The sequence below is a fragment of the Canis lupus genome, chromosome 25 (genome assembly GCF_048164855.1).
Source record: "Canis lupus baileyi chromosome 25, mCanLup2.hap1, whole genome shotgun sequence".
Taxonomy (NCBI): Eukaryota; Metazoa; Chordata; class Mammalia; order Carnivora; family Canidae; genus Canis; species Canis lupus.
The window spans coordinates 20,926,330-20,945,056 of NC_132862.1; the positions used below are offsets into that span (position 1 = coordinate 20,926,330).

General features: G+C 36.9%; 2 protein-coding genes across 5 annotated transcripts in view; both read left to right on the forward strand.

Moving 5' to 3' along the window:
* Positions 1 to 3,319, forward strand: part of INTS13 (integrator complex subunit 13) — a 29,250-nt gene extending 25,931 nt beyond the window's left edge. For all 4 annotated transcript variants that reach the window (XM_072798575.1, XM_072798576.1, XM_072798578.1 and 1 more), the window contains 2 exons: positions 2,052 to 2,187; positions 2,958 to 3,319. In XM_072798575.1, the coding sequence (XP_072654676.1) occupies positions 2,052 to 2,187; positions 2,958 to 2,997 (176 nt within the window). In that variant the 3' untranslated portion in view covers positions 2,998 to 3,319. The remainder of the gene's footprint in view (positions 1 to 2,051; positions 2,188 to 2,957) is intronic.
* Positions 3,320 to 16,832: 13,513 nt separating this feature from the next.
* On the forward strand, positions 16,833 to 17,267 carry LOC140617093 (protein Cripto-like). Its single transcript, XM_072797918.1, has one exon. The coding sequence runs from the start codon at positions 16,833 to 16,835 to the stop codon at positions 17,265 to 17,267; it is 435 nt and encodes a 144-aa protein (XP_072654019.1).
* The last annotated feature ends 1,460 nt before the right edge of the window (positions 17,268 to 18,727 follow it).

Here is an 18,727-nt window from a genome sequence, read left to right on the forward strand (position 1 = left end):
TCTGGGATTATGCCCTGGGCTGAAGGCAGCGCTAAACCACTGAGCTACCCAGGCTGCCCAGGACTGCGCCTTTGTAATCATCCTACACTCCCCTTACCCCCAGCCCCTCATAACCATTGATGTTTTCTCAAGGCAGCATACTTTATAATTTCATTAATATGTCATTCTGAAAAAGGCACAAAGTATGCTGCCTTTTGAGGTTGGCCTATTTAACATAGCATAATGCATTTGAGATTCATCTGCATTGTGTGTTTGTCAATGGGTTTTTTATCCCATTGAAATAACTAGCTATATTAGAATCTACCAACTCATTTTTCCAAACTGGCTGTATCATTGTGCATTCCCAGCAGCAATTAATGAGAGTTCTGGTTGTTCTGCATTCTTGAGAGCAGTTGTTGGATTTTTTTTTTCTCTTCTATTAGGTTATATAGTAGTATTTCATTGTGGTTCGAATTCCTATTTCCCTCATGACTGATGGTGGTGAGCCTCGTTCCAATTCCTTTTGTTCCATCCGTACATATTTATTTAATAATAAAGGGATCATTCAGGTGTTGTGGTTATATTTAATTGGGCTGAGGGTTTTTTGTTGGATTTTGAGAATTCTTTATTTTTTCTGAATACAAATGCTTTGTTGAGTATGTGATTCGGCAGTATTTTCTTCCAGTCTGGTTTGTCTTTCTCCTAACAGTGACTTTTGTAGAGCAGTTTTCAATTTTGATGATGTCCAGTATGTAAAAAAAAATTTTTATGGTTATGCTGTTGGTGTTATCTATAAGAAATCTTTGCCCAAAGTCACATGAGTTTGTTCCTACATATTCTTTAAGGAGTTCTGTACTTTTAGATTTTACATTTAGGCCATGATCCATTTTGAGTTTGTTTTTTTTTTATTTTTTCCATATGGTGTAAGATATGAGTCAATGTTCTTTTTTTTTTTTTTTTTTTTATGTAATGTCCTAATTGTTCCAGCAGCATTTGTGAAAAGACTACTTTTTCTTCATTGAGTTGCCTTTGTATGTTTATCAGATACCAGTTGATTTTATATGTGAGAGTTTATTTCTGGGTTTTCTGTTCCATTGGTCCATGTATCTTTCCTTTTGCCAATATGATACTTTTATGATCACTATTAGCAGAGTCTTAAAATCAGGTAGTGGGTTTTCTTTATTCTACTTTTCAAAATTGTTTTGGCTGTGCTAGTGCTTTGCCTTTTTCTCATATTATACAGGAAAGAGAAATTTGTTACAAATTTGGCCTTTGGTTAGCATCTGGGAAATTGGCTTTTAAAACATTCCCTAAATGATGATGTTATTTGGTCTTACATCTGAACTGAACACTTGCTTTCCACCTGAGAGTCTGGACTTTTGGTAATTGTAGTTTGGTGGAGAACGCCCTTGTGTCCAGCTCTTAATAAAAACCCAGGATTCTGGGGATCCCTGGGTGGCCCCGCAGTTTGGTGCCTGCCTTTGGCCCAGGGCGTGATCCTGGAGTCCTAGAATCAAGTCCCACATCGGGCTCCCTGCCTGGAGCCTGCTTCTCCCTCTGCCTATGTCTCTGCCTCTCTCTGTGTGTCTCTCATGAATAAATAAATAAAACATTTTAAAAACAAACAAACCCAGGATTCTGAATCTTACACGGGCTTTCCCTGAAAAAATTTTGTGCCCACATGGCTACATTTTTGCTGCTGGAGGGACTGTGCCCTTGGTGTAAACCCCTACTGTAGGGAGAGAGCATAGAAAGCCTGCAAGTGGATTCTTCTGTCCTTTGCTTAGTGTATCTTTTGCTGTTACTGATCTGGCTGTGTATCCTTACCCTGTTGCAGCAGTGATTTTTAGTTCAGACTATAACTTTATGTTTAATTACTTGAATCCTTCCAGCAAATCACCAGACTAGTAGTCTTGGGGTATTGGTGACCCCTAAACATTTAGAATAAAGGAAGGATTATATTGCTTTAATTGTATAAAATGAACAATGGAATTAAAGGTAAGTTTTTTAAATTTGTAAATCTTGAAGTAATGAATTATTCTGCCCTTTTCCTCTTCTTTTACATGTAACAGGGCCAGTGTCTTTATTATCCCTATGGAGTAATAGAATCAATACTGCCAATTCCAGAAAACATCAGGAGTTTGCTGGACGTTTGAACTCTGTTAATAACAGAGCTGAATTATATCAACATCTTAAAGAGGAAAATGGGTCTGTATTACATATTGTAGAAGCTGGTTTTGCTAATTGCTTTATTAAAAATTAAAGTAGTAATCACTGCTGTTGTGTTCAGCGATTTTTATTTTAATATGATAAGTTGATACATGTTACCTATAAAGAGAAAAAATTAACTTCTTTGATTCTTGGTACTTATAAAAGACTTGATTATATTGATTAGAACCCTGAAAGTATTTACTCCTTAGAGCATTTCATTGCTCAGTAGACATCATAGACGGAAATATCGGGGAACACTTAATGTACAATACTGAATCTTACAAAAAAAATAGAGGAGAAAAAAATAGGGGAGAAATACCTTTCTATCAAGTAATACAGTATTAGGAGTGTTGATTTTAATTGAATAAGTCTCAGTTCTGATTATTGTAATATCCTTTTTGGAAGACCTCTTGAAAATGTATTGGTAAATGAGTTTATTTAGCAGAAAAGGAAATAAATTTTTGGCAAAATGGTAGGGGTTTTTTTCCCTTTGCTTTAAGCTTGACGAGTTATCATAGAAAAAGTGACCTTTGAAATGAAACCTTGGCAAGATTAGTTTATTTCTCTGAGCTTCAATTTTCATTCATCTGCGAAACAAGGGAGGCAGGATAACCAGAGGGACCCTAATTATAGTCCTTTTCTAGAGGACTGATGTTCTTTTGTCCTATGAATATATAAACTTTAATTTCGTGTGAAAGTTGGAGAAAAAATATGAGTAGTTACTGAACATTTTACTTTACCAGCTCATTTTTTCTTCTGTTTTTCAGAATGGAGACAGCAGAAAATGGCAAAGCCAGCCGGCAGTGAAGAATGACTTGAAGAACTAAAATTTACTATATTGCATACATATTTTGGGCAGAATTTGATATAAGTACTTTTACAGCAAGATTGTATAGTTACGTTGCCTGGACTGGTTTTTACATTTTTAAAATATTTCAACTAACTTTATCTTTTTTGTATTAATTGTAAAATTGGCACATATATCAAAAAATATACATTTGAAATTTGTCCTCCCAAATCACACAAATTTATTTTATGGTAAAAGGATGTTCCCTCTCGAAATGTTTTTTAAAAAATTCTTAGGCTTCTCTTTGCCAAATAAAACTATTAAAATTTCTGAAATGTAAAATATTGGGAGTATTCTTTTAGAAGAAAGATAGTTCATTTAATGACTAACAATTTTTAAAAATTAAAACTATCAGGATTTAGGTGAGATTTGCAATATTTGATATAAAATCTTTCCTGTTAGTCTGCAACATATACAGTGCTTTTCCAAATAAGAATGTTGTTTTTGTTTATTTTATATTTTACTTTAAATTATTTTGTGTATGTATTGGCCTTTTAAAAGCAGAATTTGTGTTTACCCATTTGAATAATGTTGCAGGTTTTTTTCCTGCTAAAAATGTACTGTCCATTGACTTTTCATATTGAAAACATAAAGATTACTTCATAGACTTAGAAGAAGACTTAGAAGAAAAGAAAGATACTAGGTTGTTTTTTAGCCCAGAATAGAATCTTGATCTCCTTACCTCTCAGAAATGTCATGGTTGTATGGTCTATGTTTGATCAGACTTCTTGTGCTTCTTCAGCTAGAGGCTCATAACATGCTACAAGAAACATGTTTCAGTGTTGAATGCTAATTCTAGGCTTGTCATTTTTCTTTGAGAGTTTGGTAGAGGAGGACAAAAGCTTTGTTTAAACATAGAGATTCAGTATTTTCTATTAAAACTACTGGTGTTTGAACAAGGGTTCGGCAGGCTCCCTTGTCAAGCCAGTGAAATTTACATTGCTCTCTCTTATCAACTCCTGTGTTGGTCTCAGCCCTGTCCTCTCCACTAAGATAGAGCCATTTTTATCCTTACCACCATGTGTAAATCCTACACAAGAATGGGCAGGCCTGAAAATTTAAGGAGCTATAATCCAATCCTGAATTATTGCATTATATTTAATTCTGTTTGGGTTCTGATCTTTTGTGTCTTATTCTTGATACCCAGTTTTCAACTCATGCCCACTTGGAATCCCTAGTTTATTTCTTCATCCAAAAATGTTTCCTTCACAATGCATCTTCAAAGATTGGGATCCTTTTGTACTCTTATGCTTCTCCCTTTCCAGTGTGCTTCTCCCTTTCCAGTGTGCTAAGGCCATGCTACTAGTTGACAGTCTTGTCTTATCTACCTCGCAATCTCCATTTTTAGGTACTGTTAATGTGCTCTACCACGGGGGAGGGGGTGATACATATATGGTTGCATTTAGAACTACTGTGCCAGGAGCCTTCTGTATTATTCCATGTTCTTGGTTGTCAGCATTATCTAGCTGACTCCTTTAACCTACTTAACTAAATGTCCTTTGAGCATCTCCTACCCCTACAGAGGGTCAGGCTACAGTTGGCCTTGTCTTGAGATCACATTCCAGTCTTTTGATGGAAGCGACCATTTTAGGACAAACATAGAAGGATGATTTAGTTGCTGGTTCTTGTGAAACAGAAGCCATATCAAGGACTTACTAGTCAAGAGAAATAGAATTTAAATGTTTAAAAAGCCACCCATTCAATACTGAAACCTAAGCTTAAGCATGTATTTAATGATTGTAGGAATCAAAGTTACCCTTGAGAGAACAGGTACATTTTAAATGAAAAGATTCTGACAATAGCATCATGGTAGCAAAAGATGCCCCTCATTTTTGTCTCTTTCCACTTTCAAAAATAAAAATGTAGCATTCACCCAAGACAAAAGTGCCTTTGAGGGAACTGTGCAGGATCCACCTTTATATGCCAAAGAACCTGGGAGGAGTCTTGCCTGGGTGTGATAGGTAGACAGATCTTGGCCCCAGCTAGGGACCAAGTACTAGTTAATGGACTGGATCCAGTTCTTCTCAGCCAAGGTCCAGTAGCCCCTAAAATGTACTACCTTAGACAATTCCCCTTGGACAAAAGAGCCTTTGTGGAAGTCCAGATTTCTAGAGGAGTTTCAGCACACCACTGGAGCAAGACAAATACAAATCTGGATTTGAAGTGGGTATGAGAAACAGCTTGACTTTACCTGCATCACTCTTCCTCCAAGGCAGCACAGCTTAAGGCCAAGAGAGACCTCAGCCCATTGTTTGTCCCACAGGTGAAAAGGAGAATGTGTGAGTGAGCACTTGGCTTCCCCAGCTGTGCAGGACACTGCCAACAGTTTTCCTTTCTCTACCCAACTAGAGTACTGAATCACAAGGTACATGACTGGGAGACAGGAAAAGACTGAAAGAGCGACAGATAGGACTCTTGGAGGGCATTAAAGGAACGTGAATCCTACTAACTGCATTGCAGACTCTTGGAAGAAACATACAAGCTGTTAGGAATTTCTCACCCATGGTTCCCCCAACTGGCCCATGGGGAACCCCACTCCGCATGCCTCAGTCACACCCCCGCCACTCTCGCTGTCGTGCTGTGCATATGGTGAGAAATGGCAGTGGTGAGAAATGTGATAGTGAACACATGGAGAAAGCTGGCTCAAATCTGCAAGCCAAAGAGAGATCAAACAAACTTTAGTGCCACCTTTGGGAAAGTGAGAGAGGCTGATAGCACTCTGCCTGGTGCATTGCAGGATCCAAAGAAGGCATACAAGCTAATAATGTTGCCACAAGAAGGAGCAAGGAGTGTGGAACAGATGTACCCATAGATGGTCTGAGATAGCCTCAGAATCTAGGAGGGCTGATAGTATCTATCACTCTCCCAAAGGCAGTTAGTATGGAGGAGTTGACTGTTCCTTGAAAAGTCAGCAATAAAAAACTTCAAGGCACATGAAAAAAAGTAACATAACCTCACCAAAGGATCACAGTATTTCAGTAACTGAACCCAAAGACATGGAGACCTATGATTTACCCAGTAAAGAATTCAAAATAGCTGTTTTAAGAAAACTATGAGCTATAAGAAAACACAAAGACAATTTGACAATATCAGGAAAAAATGTGAACAAAATGATAACAAAAATCATAATGAAATTCTAGAGATGAAGAATACAATAGATGAAATAAAAAGGAAAATGAAATAGCATCAACAATAGATCAGTCAGAAGAAAGAATCTGTGAGATAGAAGACAGGGACTTTGAAAAATTACCCAGTCAGAGGAGAATGAAAAAGAATGAAAGCGTGAAGAAAGCCTAGGTGTTCTATGGAATGCCATCTAAAGAATCAATTTGTGAATGATTGGAATTCCAGACAGACAAGAAAAGGGGGGTAGAAAGCTTATTTAAAGAAATAATGGGGCAGCCCGGGTGGCCCAGCGGTTTAGCGCCGCCTGCAGCCCGGGGTGTGATCCTGGAGACCCAGGATCGAGTCCCACATCGGGCTTCCTGCATGGAGCCTGCTTCTCCCTCTGCCTGTGTCTCTGCCTCTCTCTTCGCTCTCTCTGAATGAATAACTAAATAAATCTTTAAAAAAACATAAAGAAATAATGGCTGAGAACCCAAACCTAGGGGAAATTTTGGAAATCCAAATTTATGAATCTCCTAAGTCACCAAGCAAAATTAACTTTAAAGAGATTCTCTTCAAGATATACAAAAACCCTTAAAAATCAAAAACAGGAAAACTTAAAAGCAGCAAGAAAAAAAAGGGGGGGGGCTTTTAACTTTCAAATTAACTCCCATAAAGCTATTAGCAGATTTCTCAGCAGAAACCTTACAGGCCAGAAGAGAGAGAGATCTAGCAGAAATGCTGAAAGAAAAGAAAGGAAAAGAAAACCAAAAACCACAACCTCCTCCCCCTCCCTTCCCAACAGGAATACTTTGTGGCAAAGCTGTCCTTCAGAAATGAAGGAGAGGTAAAGAATTTTCCCAGACAAAAGCTGAGGGGGAAAAGAAAGCTGAGGGAATTAATCACCACTAGACCTGCCTTATGAAAAATACTATAGGAGTTTTTCAAATTGAAATGAGAGGATGCTAATTAGTAACATGAAAATATATGACACACTGGAAAAGGTAAGTAGTCAAATTCAGAAAACTCTAATAGTATATACTATTATAGAATGTTAACCACTTAATTCTAGTATAAGACTTAAATGACAAATATTAAAAATAACTATAGCTATAATAATTCATTAATGAACACAAAAAGTAAAGTGCATCATCAAAAATGGGAAGGGAGTAAAAGCATAGAGATTTTGTATGTGATTGAAGTTCTTATCAGCGTAAAATATACAGATATAAGATACTTGATGTAAGCCTCATAATAACCACAAAGCAAAAATCTACAGTACATTGACAAAAGAGGAAAGAATGGAATCAAAACAAGCCACCACAGAAAATCATCATTTCACAAAGGAAGGCAGCAAGAGTGGAAAAAGGGATCAAGAGAAATACATAGCCAGAAAAAAATAAGGTGACATTAGTAATAAGTCCTTACCTATCAACACTCTAAATGAAAATGCATTGAATTCTTCAATTAAAAGACACAGAGTGGCTAGATGGATTAAAAAACAAGACCCAACTATATGTTGCCTACCAGAAACTTACTTCAGTTTTAAGGATATACATAGGCTCAAAGTGAAAAGATGGAAGAAGATATTCCATACAAATAGAAACCAAAAGAGAGCAGGGTAGCTATACTTAGACAAAATAGGCTAAGCAAAACAAAACAAAACAAAAAACCACAAAAAAAAAACAGTACCAAGAGACAGAAAAGTCTATTGAATAATGATAAAGGGGTCAATTCAGTAAGAAGATAGAATACTCATAAGTATATATGCACCCTAAATCAGACCACCTAAATATATTAAGTGTATAGTAAGTGATCTGAAGGGAAAAATAGATAATACAATAATAGTAGGGGATTTCAATTACCCAATTTCAACACTGGCCAAACTCCAGATGGAAAGGAAACATTTGACTGGAACCATATTTTAAACCAAATTCACCAACAGACACATATAGAACATTCATTCTATTCAAGAGCAGCACAATATACATTATTCTCCAGCACATGTGGAACATTCTCTGGAATAGATCACATGATTGGTCACAAAACAAATCTTAACAAATTTAAGAAGATTGAAAGCATACAACATATATTCTGACCACAATGATATGAAATCAATAAGAATACTGGAAAATTCACAAATTTGTGAAAATTAACACACCCTGAACAACCAATCTGTCAAAAAAGAGGTCAAAGGAGAAATTCAAAAAAATATCTTGAAACAAAATGGTAACACAGCATACCAAAATTATTCTATTCTGCAAAAGAGGGAAGTTTGTAGTGATAAACATATACATTAAGAAAAAAGATCTCAAATAAGCAATCTAAATGTACACTTCTTGGAACTAGAAAAAGAACAAACATAGCCCAAAGTTAGCGGAAAGATCAGAGCAGAAATAAATGAAATAGTGGTCAGAAAAACAATTGACTGTATCAACAAAACTAAAAGCTGATTTACAAATAGCAAAAACTGACAAATCTTCAGCTAAACTAAGAAAATGAGAAGACTCAAAATAATAAATGAAAAAGGAGACATTACAGCTGACACTAAAGAAATACAAAGGATAATGAGAAACTACTATGAACAATTATATCCCAACAAATTGGATGACCTAGAAGAGATGGATAATTTCCTAGAACCCTATAACCTGCCAAGACTGAGACACAAAGAAATAGAATATCTGAGCAGACAATAACAAGAAGGAAATTGAATCAATAATAAAAATAACCACCCAACAAAGAAAAACTACACCTAGATGGTTTCATTGGTGAAGTCTGCCAAAGATTTAAAGAAGTAATGCTAATCCTTCTCAAACTTTTCCAAAAAATTGGAGAGACAACATTCCTAAACTCATTCTATGAGGCCCCATTATCCTCATGCTAAAGCCAGGTAACATTACCAAAAAGCTGCATCTGATGAATATAGATAGAAATTCTCAACAAAATATTAACACAATATTAGCAAACCAACAGCACATTCGAAAAAAAGATTATTTATACACAATGATCAAGTCAGATTTATCCCTGGGATGCAAAAATGGTTCAATATATGCAAACCAATAAATGTGATACACAACATTAATAGAAGGAAAGATAAAAATCACCTCAATAGATGCAGAAAAGCATTAACAAAACATCCTTCCACGATAAAAATGCTCAACAAATTATGTATAGAAGGAACATATATCAACATGATTAAGGCCATATATGACAAGCCCACCACTAACATTATAGCCAATGATGAAAGGTCAAGAGCTTTTCCTTTAAGATCAGGACCAAGATAAGGGTGCCCATTCTCACCGCTCACTCAGCATACTACTGGGAGTCCTAGCCAGAGGAATCAAGCAAGAAAAAGAGATAAAAGGCATCGAAATCAGAAAGGAAGAAGCAAAATTGTCTTTGTTTGTAATTGATACTATCTTATACATAGAAAATCCTAAAGATTCCACAAAAAAACTTGTTGGAACAAATCAAGAATTCAGAAAAGTTTCAGGATGGAAAATCAACATACAGAATTCAGTTACATTTCTGTACACTAACAATGAAATGTCGGAAAAGGAAATAAAATATCCACACTTAACATCAAAAAGAAAACAATACAGGAATAAATTTAACCAAGGAGATGAAGGAATTATAATTAATAATGTTAAGATGTCCATACTACCCAAAGCCATCTGTAGGAATTATAATTAATAATGTTAAGATGTCCATACTACCCAAAGCCATCTGTGTATTCAATACAATCCCTACAAAAACTCCAATGACATTTTTCACAGAAATAAAACAATCCTAAAATTTGTATGGAATCACAAATGATCCTGAGTAGCCAAAGCAATCTTGAGAAAGAGCAAAGCTGGAGAACTCACACTTCCTGATTTCAAACTATGCTACAAAACTATCTAATCAAAATAGTATAGCGTTGCACTAAAAATAGACACATAGGCCATAGAACACAATTGAGAGCTCAGGAATAATCTCACAGTCAACTATTGTCGGAACAAGAAGCCAACAGTACTCAATGGGAAAGGCTGGTCTCTAATAAATGGTGTTTAAAAAACCTGGATAGGCAGCCTGAGTGGCTCAGCGGTTTAGCGCCGCCTTCAGCCCAGGTGTGATCCTGGAGACCCGGGATCGAGTCCTGTGTCGGGCTCCTTACATGGAGCCTGCTTCTCTCTCTGCCTGTATCTCTGCCTCTCTCTCTCTCTGTCTCTCATGAATCAATAAATAAAATATTTTAAAAATAATAAATAAAAAAATAAATAACCTGGATAACCACATGCAGAGGAATGACATTGGCCCCTGTACCTCACAAAAACTAGCTTAGAAAGGATTAAAGATTTAAGCATACACCTGAAACCATAACACACCACACAGAAAAGGGGGGAAAAGTTCTTGGTGTTGAACTTAGCAATGTTTTTTTGGATATGACCCACAAAGCACAAGCAACAAAAACAAAAATAAACAAGTGGGATTACCTCAAACTAAAGAACTTCTACAAAGCTAAATAAATAAATAAATAAATAAATAAATAAATAAATAAATAAATAAAATTTAAAGGCAAAGTATGGAATGGGAAAAAATATTTACAAACTATAGATCTGATAAGAGGTTAATATAGAAAAAATGTAAAGACCTCATAAACTCAATAGCAAAAGAGGGATTGAACAGACATTTTTCCATAGAAGATATACATGTGTCCAACAGTACATGAAAAAGTGTTCAACATTGCTAATCACCAGGGAAATGCAAATCAAAACCTCAATAGGATATCACCTCACAACTGTTAGAATGGCTATCAACCAAAAGACAAAATATAGTAAGTTTTGAGGAGGATGTGGAGGAAATGGAACCCTGGTAATCTGTTGGTGGTACTGTGAATTGGAGTAGCTACTGTAGAAAACAAGATGGAGGTTCTAAAACATTATAAATAGGACTATTATATGACCAGCAATCCCAATTCTGGGTATATATCCAAAAGGAAGTAAAAACATGATCTTGAAGAGATATCTGCATTCCCATGCTCACTGTAGCATTATTCAGAATAGCAAAAATGTGGAAAATATCCATCAATGGATGAATGGATAAAGTAGACATGCTATTTTTATACAATGGAATATTCGACATGAATATTTCCAAGAAGGAAATCCTGCCATTTGCAATAACACAGATGGACCTTGTGGGCATTAATGCCAAGTGAAATAAGTAGGATAAAGAATGATAAATGCTGTGTGATATGTTTCACATGTGAAATCTAAAAATATCCAAACTCCTAGAAAATGGAGCAATGGTTACCAATGGCTGGTGGTTGGGGGAAATAGGGAAACATTGGTCAAAGTACACAAATAAGTTATAAGATTGGAACAAGTTCTGGGGATCTAATGCACAGCATTGTGATTATAATTAGTAATACTCTATAATATACCTGAAAGTTGCTACGAGAGTAGATATTAAATGTTCTCACCACAAAAGCAAAATAGAAATTATGGGTTGTAGTAGAGGTGATAGTTAATGCTATGGTGATAATCATCTTGCAAAATATATGTGCATTAAACCAAGTGTACACCTTAAACTTACCCAATGTTATATATCAATAATATTTTTTTAATTAATTAATTTATTTATTCATGAGAGGCACAGAGAGAGAGAGAGAGAGAGAGAGAGGCAGAGACACAGGCAGGAAGAAGCAGGCTCCATGCTGGGAACCCCACACAGGACTCCATCCTGGGTCTTCAGAATTACACCCTGGCCCAAAGGCGGCGCTAAACCCCTGAGCCACCCGGGCTGCTTAAATCTCCTATATTTATGTAATCATAGTGTAAGACAAAATATTCACAATCCTCTTATTACATGATATGTTTGACAAAAAATTACAGTCATAAATATTGTGAGATTCTGCTCCACAAAGTTCCATTTTATTTGAATCTTGTTCAAAATCATGATATGGACATGTGCAAGCATCGTTATCACTTAATGAGGCATAGACTTTTTAAATATGTGGATTGAATGATATTGATGCTTCATGTAAGTGTTAAGAATTAACCTGAACAATACACAGCTTAGTTTTGGAGGAAGGTCACCAAGTGACCTTCCCTTAATCTTGTAATTAAGGGTCACTTTCCCTTAATCTTCCCTCATAATCAGTTGAATAATGCTCCTGTATTTCTAACTTATGGTACACTTAGGTAGGACAAAACAGTCTGTGGTACTTTATTCAAGATTATTTTATGAAGCACTGAGTTATTTGCTTTGTTATTACTGGCACATTTCAATGAAATTCACCAGTACAATTACACCTATGTAGAGGACAAAAGTGTCCAGATGCTAATTTTGTTATGGACATGCTGCTGATGTGAACAAATCTAGAAATTTCCATATTATTGTAAAGATTTAGAAACTCTGGGATCTGGATTTATACTTCTTAAGTTTTCTTTTGTTGAGATCTTTATTTCCATAATTAAAATGAACACATTTGATCGACCTGTATGAAAATGCCATTTTTACATGCAAAACATAATTGAATATTGGCAATTTCATATGGTTCAATATATATATATATTTGGCTTTATATTATGTCTGAATATTCAATAGAAACTATAAATGTAGGAAACTGCATGTTGAAACAAGTTCTTCCTAGTTGAAAGGTGTGAACCTACTTCCTGTCTGCTTAGAAGTGTTCCCATTTGTAATATTTTAAATTAATTCCATGGTTTGCTCCGAATCAATTGAAAGTGAAAAGCTCTAAGGGAGGAAAAGTGATATTGAGTTAAAATGCCCCGTAATTTCTTTCTTAGTAAGAAATGGGAGTAATAACAAGCCTACTTAGATTAAAATATTAAAGGGAGAGAGAAAATATTGTTCTATTCAAAAACTGATGTCACATTATATTTATGTACTTAACACCTTAAAGGACAGCCATTAGGGATCATGTTTAAAGGGGCAAAGGAGTGACCAAGTGGCTCAGTCAGTTAAGTACCGGGCTTCTGGTTTCAACTCAGGTCATGATCTCATGGGTTGTAGGATCGAGTCTTTGTGGAGCTCTGAGTGGAGTCCCAAATTGGGCTCCGTGCTCAGTGGGGAGTCTATTTGGGATTCTTTCTCTCTCCCTCTGCCCGCACCGCCTCTGGCTCATGCTCTCTCTTTCTCAAATAAAGAAATACATTTTAAAAAAAAATAAAGGGGTTGAAAAGAAGGAAAAATATAAGAGGAAAAATAAAGAAGTGTCATAGGACCCGTAGAGAAGTTCAGAAGACTAAAGTCTAAGATAAGGCCAACCAAAGGGTACGCCAACCAAGATACTGATAACTATTTCCATGGAATGGCAAAAGTAGAAACTCCATTGCAGCTATTAAAATGTCACTTGAATGAAGTTAGAAGTAGAAGATGTAAATGTTGTCAGCGGTTCCAGAAGTATAGTAACAAATGTGTCTTTGCTTGTTATGATAGTATGATAAGAGACTAGAATTAAAGGAAGATTTGTGGGGGATCCCTGGGTGGCGCAGCGGTTTGGCGCCTGCCTTTGGCCCAGGGCGTGATCCTGGAGACCCGGGATCGAGTCCCACATCGGGCTCCCTGCATGGAGCCTGCTTCTCCCTCTGCCTGTGTCTCTGCCTCTCTCTCTCTCTGTGACTATCATAAATAAATAAAAATTAAAAAAAAAAAAAAAGGAAGATTTGTTACTTTTTGGCAGTCTTAAAATCAGTATGGTGAGTTTGTTTAGCAATCTAGAGGCAAAAATACAATGGAGAAGTGAAGATCTAATAATTCTTTGCTCATGTATAGTAGAACTTTAACTTATTATAGAATTTATTATTTAATGTTAAATTATTTGTGTCCTTGTGCTGAAGCTCGTAATGAGTAACTTGGATTGGCCATTTATGGCATTTTTCACATTTGGAGATGCTGTTGCCAATGGTGCAATTTCTCTCCACAACCAATGAGTCATTACATGACTTGTTTATGGTAGTGGTGACCTGAATGAGATAAATCTATAATTGATCATCCAAGCTTACAAGAGGAAATAAGTGTTTACCATTAATTGGTAGTGTGTTAATTCAATTAACGAGAGGATAAATTATTTATTGCTCATTTTCTGACAATTTGATTCATCAGTTGTTTCCTAATTTCTAATCAATTAGCCTTGTTTTTTTAATGCAGTTATTGATGCACATGGATTTCTGATAGCATCACTTACTTTTCCTCAGGTAATGAGATCCATTTCATAATGGAACAAGAGCTGATATTTTGGGAGGTTGGGAGAATAGTGGCTCTTGTTTCTGTGTCAGAGTTTATATTTTCTGTGTAAGGTTGATGTTGTAAAGACAGTGGTACCCCTCTCTGTAATGAGGTGAAGGCAGAGCTTCACACTCTAGGATAGGCGGCTTCCAGGACCTTAATACATACATTTCTTAGTCAGTATTACTCACTAAAATTCTCCCTTGAAACACCAGGGACTGAGGAATAAGAAAAGTCATATGTTATAAGTTATATGTCTTACAGAAATGGTAGGCTACACCTGCTGTTGCTACCACAATCAGTATACATACACTTAACCAATAGAGCCAGAAAAAGATTTCTTTTTTTTAAATATTTTATTTATTTATTCATGACAGAGAGAGAGGCAGAGACAGGCAGAGGGAGAAGCAGGCTCCATGCAGGGAGCCCAACATGGGACTCGATCCCAGGTCTCCAGGATCAGGCCCGGGGCTGAAGGTGGCACTAAACCGCTGAACCACCAGGGCTGCCCAGAAAAAAGATTTCTAATCCAGGTGCTATTTACTATGCTAGATGAAGTAAGAATGCTGTTTTCAATTAATGACCCATTGTCTGGCTCCAGAATAAGGCAGATCTCAATCTATGTGATGTTCTCAATTGCACCAATTTTGTTTTCTGATAACATAGCATATGCAAAGTTTGGATGGACATTTCCATCAGGCTTTCCTGGGTTAAACATCACTTCCTGGACTTTTCTGTTAGGACACAGTTTCAGAGAACTGACATTGACTAAACATAAAGCGCTGTTATACCAGGAGATAATAGTGGACCCTGGTCTCAGGGTAGTTAATACAATTTTTTCAGGGTTAGTGGAATTTAGATAGTCAGTGAGTTTAGAAAAAAACAAAACAAAACAAAATAAAGCACTTTCTTTTCTTTACAAATGAGTAGAGACTGTTTTGTTTGTTTTGTTTTGTTCAGTGTGAGCATGTAACTGTGGCAGGGAGTACTTGTGGACAGCCTCAGTGCAATGGTCAAAAGCATCTGAATTGCCAGGCCCCCAGAATCTGTGGCACAAAGAATAAATTCCTGAGGAGAATACTGAGAATCCAATCCAATAGTATTTGATGAGTTGCATTAAATTGCAGCCAGCTCTCTGGGTCTGAAAGATACTCATTTACTGATTTTATTTCAAGTGTCAAGTGAGCTGAGTTGCTTGATCATAAAATGTGCCATGAGGGATTAGGAAATGAAGTCTGTGCCCAATAGTTGCTGTTATCAATTGAATTGGATTAACAACTGTTGGAAATGTGCTGGTTTGACTCGAAGGAGCAAATAAGAAAGAAATTTCAACAAGTATAAACAAATACCACTCTTGATTTAAGTGTTGAAGGTTGTCTTAAATGGTTGACTTGTTTCTCCCATATTCACTTTTTGACCTGGTTCACGTAGGAAAGTGGGAAAACAGCTATTGATACTCAGTAGATACATGTGTGCCTTAGTAGACCATCCTGTATTTGTGGACCACATAAGTCAGCCCCAGTCAAAGGGACTGACTTCTCTCACTGTTTTTATTTAGCCTTTGATTTGAGTCACTTCCTCCATCTACTCAAGAGTCAGATTCATCCATCTCAAGCCCTGTCTGCCCTTCCTCTTCTATATTCCTTTTTCCTCTTCCCTTCCCTCCTCTTCCCCTCTTAATCTTCCCTCACAATCAGTTGGTTGATTTTGCATTTTGGCTCAATGCTGCCTTGACATATTCATGAAATTTGTTGTTTCCAAATTTCCTAATCTTTTCAACTTTAAATGAGAGTATGAAGAAAATCTCAAAATTAGCTCGTCAAGTAACCTTGGTTCCTGAGTTGGAGGCCATGGGTGCAAATTCCTAACCTGATCTGTGTGTGTGTGTGTGTCTCAATGGAGATTTTTTTTTTTTTTTTAAGTTCAGGATAGGGTAGCCCCGGTGGCACGGTGGTTTAGCGCCGCCTGCAGCCCAGGGTGTGATCCTGGAGATCCCTGATCGAGTCCCACGTCAGGCTCCCTGCATGGAGCCTGCTTCTCCCTCTGCCTGTGTCTCTGCCTCTCTCTCTGTCTCTCATGAATAAATAAATAAAATCTTTAAAATAAAAATAAAGTTCAGGATATTAAAGTCATACAATGCAACAAAGATGTAGAAATGAACTAATGCTTTAATTTCAATTAAGACATTTAATTGGCCTCTCCTAGGCCACTGGCTGGGCTGGCTCCCTGGCTAAGGTCAAAGCATTCCTGAGGACCCAACTCAGTAATGAGCCCCCAATCTCTCAGGACATCCTGCTCCTCCTAAGACCTTCTGGGGAAAACATCCTTCTCTGAGATACTCTTTTTGCTAAATTCCCATTTTTCATTTCATGAAATTCATGTTTTCCTTTGGGTATTTTAGCAATGTCCATGAATGAAAGCCATGGTGACATTTTTTTCCCCTGACTTGTTAGAAGCTATGGACCTCAGAAAGATGGAGTGCTTCTGTTGCAGGGTGATTTTGATTATGGCCATTTCCAAAGCATTTGAATTGGAATTAGTTGCTGGTAAGGAGTTAAACAAAACTTGCTGCCTGAATGGGAGAACCTGCATGCTGGGATCCTTCTGTGCCTGCCCCCCCGCCCTGTCCTTTTATGGTTGCAACTGTGAGCACGATTCTCTAGAAGAGAACTGTGAGTCTGTGCCCCATGACACTTGGCTGCCCAAGAGATGTTCCATGTGTAAATGCTGGGGCGGCTGGCTGCACTGCTTTCGGCAGACATTTCTACCAGAGTGTGATGGCCACGTGATAGATGAGCATTTCCTGGTTTCCAGGACTCCAGAATTAACACTGTCTTTGGGCACCACTTTTTTGCTAGCTGGCATCTGCCTTGCTCTACAAAGTTACTGTTAGTGGACACTTGCATATGCAATATTTGTCATGAAAATTTCATAACCTGTAAAGGCTGTCACTCTAGTGTCTTAACTAGAGATGATCATTTGGTAATTTCCTTGAAATAGTGAATAGATTTTCATCATGGTCCCTAACGTTACCTTAAGGTACCAACTACTTTCCTCTGCCCTGCCCTCTCCAAAAAACGTCTTTAAAAAAATGTCAGCCATAGGGGCAGCTGGATGGCTCAGTTGGTTAATCGTCTGCCTTTGGCTTGGGTCATGATCTCAGGGTTCTGGGACTGAACCCCACATTAGGCTCCCTGCTCAGTGGGGCATCTGCCTCTTCCCCCACTCTCTCTCTCAAATAAGTAAATAAAATCTATTTTTAAAAAAGTCAGGTATATCTACACTATGACCAAGATCTGTTTCTTGATACAATGGATCTCTACCAAGTGTTTCTTACTATTTTCCTTAAACAATTGAATTCTATCTTCAAATTATTAAAGGTTACTCCTAATATGGACCTGAGGCTAAAGTTTTGAGTAGAGTTGATCAAAATCAATTAAGACCTTAACTTTAAAAGGAAAAGAAAGGAAGCCTCTGTAAAGACAGCAGGCAAGGGGGCAGGAAGCAGGTGTTGAAGTATTAGAAGTGTGTGTGTATACCAGAGAGACAGGGTAGAAAAGAGGAAGAAATCAGAGAGAGATTGGGAAAAATAAAATGAACTGCTTGGTTGATGATTAGATGAGCCCAAGAAGCAAGTTTAAAAGCTAAGTTGAAAGGCAAGTTTCTATCCTTCATAGAAAACTGTAGAAGAAAAAAGAAAGAAAGAAAGAAAGAAAGAAAGAAAGAAAGAAAGAAAGAAAGAAAGAAAGAAAGAAAGCTGTAGAAGACAAGGACACTCCTTTTTTCTCAATGCATTGTAGAGAGAATGAAGTCTTCCTTGGGAAAAAATCTCTCTAAATCTCCCCAACAAGAGAGCTTAATAGGTTATGTTTTCTCCATACCTTAAAGCATATTAACTGTTGCAAAAGAGAAAATGTTCACAATAGATTTACTTGTAAACTAGGTGATAAAACTATGTATTGGTAAAACCCACTTTAAAACTACTTTGTGTATGTGAGTGTGCCCAGTAAAAATGGGAAATATAAAAAAAAAAAGATATTTAATTTCAAAGAAGCTGGAAAGCAACTCAAGCTCTGCATAGATATGGTGTGATGTTGTCTGGGAAGGAGATGAGGTTACTAATTATCACAAAAATGGGGATTTGCTGCTACAAAACAAGGATAGGGGGCTTTAGATACTGTGGGTGGCACCAAGTTGGCAAGATGAGGAGTGTCATACTATCAGAAAAAGAACAATGAATCTAGAAGACAGAATGGGGCAGTCACTTGATGAACAACAAAAAGAGTTTTTAATTTATTTTTATTTTTTGCAGGAGAAAAAGTGTGTGTGCGTGCAATGCACATGCATGTGAGC